At 38.4% G+C, this 4,226-nt stretch overlaps 1 protein-coding gene across 1 annotated transcript; it reads right to left on the reverse strand.

The window, feature by feature from the left end:
- LOC134317334 (serine protease 27-like) lies at positions 1-4,145 on the reverse strand. The gene is made up of 6 exons (XM_062998147.1): positions 4,097-4,145; positions 3,018-3,038; positions 2,738-2,906; positions 2,361-2,635; positions 1,625-1,770; positions 1-183 (listed from the first exon to the last, which is right to left on the reverse strand). The coding sequence occupies exons 1-6, from the start codon at positions 4,143-4,145 to the stop codon at positions 1-3; spliced, it is 843 nt and encodes a 280-aa protein (XP_062854217.1).
- Between the last annotated feature and the right edge of the window lie 81 nt (positions 4,146-4,226).

The following is a 4,226-nucleotide window of genomic DNA, read 5'->3' on the forward strand; positions in this document are numbered from 1 at the left end:
CTAGTATTTGACAAAGCCAGGCAGATTTAATTTGATATTGTTGGTTATCCAGGTCTGGTACTCGGACACTCGTGTGTACACACCAGGTGAGTTAGGATCAGCACAGCCTATACCCCAGCTAGTGATGCCAGCCTGAACCCAGGCTGTATTCTTCTTAATCACCATGGGACCTCCAGAATCACCCTGTCATAAGAGAGAAAAAATCGTTTTACCATCTTGTGTGATGGACCGTTCTGAGCACTGCACTCACATCTACACTAACATGGTAATGATATGAGAGTATGTTGTACTAGTATGAGTTCATCAGATGCAGCAGTGTTTTGAGGATTTAAAAAACTTTGATGTTAATACTAGGTGAAAATTAAGTTAAAATTAAGTACAAAGTTGACAGTCATTGTTTTTTATTGAATGAAATGTCCATATGAAATAATGAAATAAACAACATTTTAATTTATTCTGCAAAAAAGGTCTAAAGGAAATTTGTTTTTAAATGTATAGACAAAATATGTAGTCATGGAGAGTGCAAAAACTTATTTTGTGAATAAGTGGAACGAAAATCAGACTGAAAAAGGTTGATGCATGATGAGAAGCTTGATGCCAGTGCACAATACCGACTGGACACAAAGCTGGTCATAAGTCAGCATGGTCTTTAAACAGGTAGATCGAGTGCCTGTCCACCAATAATAGCTACTCAGCACTATCAGAGATCTTTGAGATAAAGCTAATAAGACATTAGTAACTAACTAATATACACAGGTGTGTCGTTCATGTGAATGTTATTATTAATAGGTCATTTGTGGACAATTTTAACATAATGGGTGTGTTCGAAAACCTAGTGAGCCCTCTACATAGACAACGTTTTACTTCATCCTACGTGCGCTCCCAAGAAGGAGGCTGTTCAAAATCCTAGATGCCTTAATATGCTACACTAGTAAGGTATCTTAAAATTTCAACAGTATTTTCAGTTAGAACGAGTGAGCATCTGATGATCCTTAGCGGTGAAGGCAATCCCAGCATTCAGTGCGGCACGGCTTTTCTCACAAAAAAATAACACATGGCGGACGATGCGAAGCAAAGAACGGACTTATTTTAAAACGTAAATAAATTATCATTGATTTTTATTTTGTGTAAACGTGTACAAGTGTATTTACAAGTGTACTTATTGGCTTGTCAAGGACAGTTTAACCGTTTTCGGTACATGGAGGGAGATGTTATTTGACATGCTAGCGCGTTGTGCCACCTCATCCCATTGGTTTGAATGGCATGATGCCAACTGTGTTAGCTTAGTAAGCGAAACCCGATGTTATCGCTGTCTAAGTAGTGCATATGAATAACTTATGAGTCGATGACTTATTAGAATCCTCTCTACTGAGGCAGCTGCCTATGTAGACAGTAAGACAGCAAGGCAGCTCACTAGGTTTTCGAACACACCCAGTGTCAGATAAAATATAAAAATGGGTATCTATGTATTCACCATGCTCCTCAACTGTACTCTGTACTGATATTACAGTCATGTTCTGGTTTATAAGCATGCATCACTGCACATAGGGTTTTTTTATTCATTTAAATAAATATGGTCCCAGATGTTTTTTTCATGTTGTATCTATCAGTCACTGTGCTGTACCTGGCAGGTGTCCTTGCCTCCTTCTAGCAAGCCAGCACATATCATATTAGAAGTTATGGCTCCAGGTCCCAGATATTTATCACACACAGTCTGACTGACAACTGGCACTATTGTCTGCTGCAGCACACCAGGACGAGGTAGCTCCACTACACACACATACAAATTAAGGGTCATTATTTGTTTTTCGAATGTTAACTTATCTTAACTTATGTTCATAACATTTTCTCACACTAGTGCTGAACAGTGGCCCAGCAAAGAAGAGATTATCAAGAGAGTATGTTCATTAGCAAATGGGAATATGCATTTTCTTTTTTAGGCATTTTCTCCCCATTTCTCCTCCCGATTTAGCGCACTCAATTTGTCTTCTGCTGCTGGGGGATACCCTATAGCATCCGAGAAGAGCATGTCACTGTACGCGCCTCTTCCGACACGTGCACAGCCCTCTTCATCTCGCCTCTGCACTCTGCACAGGCGTCTCTTCTGCCAATCAGGGTCCTTACACAGCGTATGAAGATCCCACCCACACATAATCTGGCCCCCACCCTGCAGATACGGTGGCCAGTTAGTATCTGCTGCAGGCACCACCAATTATGCCCGCCAGATGGTGCCCAGCCGACTGGTGGCAACGCAGAGTTTTGAACCGAGGAGTTCAGAATCTCGGCACTGGTGTGCTAGCGGAACACCCTGCTGCACCACCTGAAAATATGCCTTTTCATCAGTATATAGATGTTATTACCATTGGAAGCAATGTCTCCCCAGCCTGTGATCCAACATCTGGTACCAGCATTAAAAGTGCTGCACTTTGCTGCCAAGCACACAGGTCTGATGTAGTCCGTAAAGGTGACAGCGGTAGTCAAACGCAACAGTGCAATATCATTGTTATTCGCAAAGGAAGCATATTTGGAGTGGGTGATGATTTTTTTCACACGTCTGGAGATTTGGTGAGGATTGGAGCCCTGTTGAGTTTGTTTCCCTAAGTATACGACCAGGTCAGCGGCATTATTATAGCTTCTAAGGGTAAAGAGAAAGAGAGACAGAGTAAGAAAGGTTAGTTATTTCTCTGTAAGGTTTCTGTACATTTTTATGTGTGCTAAATGTATTTGTAACACTAACCCAGTGAAGCAGTGGGCTGCTGACAGAATCCAGTCCTTGTTGATAAGGGATCCTCCACAGAAGTGGAAACCTGAGGAAATGCTGTGTAAACTAACCTGCCATGGCCATGCTCCTGCAGAGGCGTTCTGTCCACCCACAATTTTGGGGTTTAAAGGTGCGCGACCACATACTGAGGAACATACAATCTCTCTTTAATATTTTAAAAACTTCAAGGCAGACTAAGGAATAATTAATACTTATTTAAACTATGCTGTGAGTATAGAGTAAGATGAGTACCTACCATTCAGCTGACAAAAAGAACCTGCAGTGGAACAGAGCAAACAGTTTAATAAGTAAATACACATTGGTTATATGCTATGGCTGTTCTATATTAAATTTAAATAGGTATTTATGAAACTTAATGTAATAACAACATACCATTGTTTAGGAACTATAATATCAAATGTTGAGAAAATGTTTATCTGACTTCTTTTCTCTTACCATTTAATTATACTGTATAAATGTAAAACCTATGGTTAGAAGCAGAGCTTTTATAATTAAAAACCAGTTATTTCATAATTGTAAGGTAAGACTAATACTTTACATTCTTAAAAGTTGAAAATGACATGCCTTAAGACCATAAAAAAACATTTTAAAGTAAGTATCCCTCTTTTTTGTTTGAGGCTGATGACAAAATACAAAAGATCTTCAAAAAGTTTCCACACTTTTTTTAAAACTCTATTTATTAAGAATTTCAAAAACAAACTACGTCACTTTTCTACATCGCCACCTTCTGATGCATTTTTCCAGTGCCGTACCAACTTTTTAATGCCATCAGCAAAAAATGCTTTTGGTTGAGCATATCATCATCACATGAAAATCTTCTTCCCCTTAAAGCTTCTTTGAGCGTCCAAAAAGGTGGAAATCAGATGGAGCTAAATCCTAAGAAAAACTAAAACTAATCTATTAAAACGGTTGTCTGTTGTCAGATTGGGGGTTATCCGAATGGCTGGCTTTATTTGCAAGAGAGAGTAAACCAAAGTCAACCACAGAACATTTTTGTGGTGATAAGGATCTAAGTATAAGTTACAGTGCAGCATGATAAAGAGTGTCATTGTAGTATGTGTTTCAATCCCATAAACAATTTCTCTGATTATTTTAAACTGTAACTGATCTAAATAGCCAAATTAAGCTGAATTGTGCATCCATTTAGTTGAAGGGTTGAAATATTAGTCTGGCACAAAGTAAATGAAAAAATAATATCTTTTTCTTTTGTGTTTTATGTACACTACACTAATAAACTAATAAAATAACATTTTTAAAAAATATAATAGACCCCTTGTCAGTTGTAAAAATAAATGTAGACGATAAACATCTTACCTTTCACAAGGTAGAGCAGGGTAACAGCAACACACCCTAACCTCAGCATATCTGCACTCAACAATCTGTATCTGTCTCAGCAAACAGTTCAGTTGCCCAATGTTGTGTAATGTTCTGTCTTTTTATTATT

This window comes from Trichomycterus rosablanca, chromosome 6 (genome assembly GCF_030014385.1).
Source record: "Trichomycterus rosablanca isolate fTriRos1 chromosome 6, fTriRos1.hap1, whole genome shotgun sequence".
NCBI lineage: Eukaryota > Metazoa > Chordata > Actinopteri > Siluriformes > Trichomycteridae > Trichomycterus > Trichomycterus rosablanca.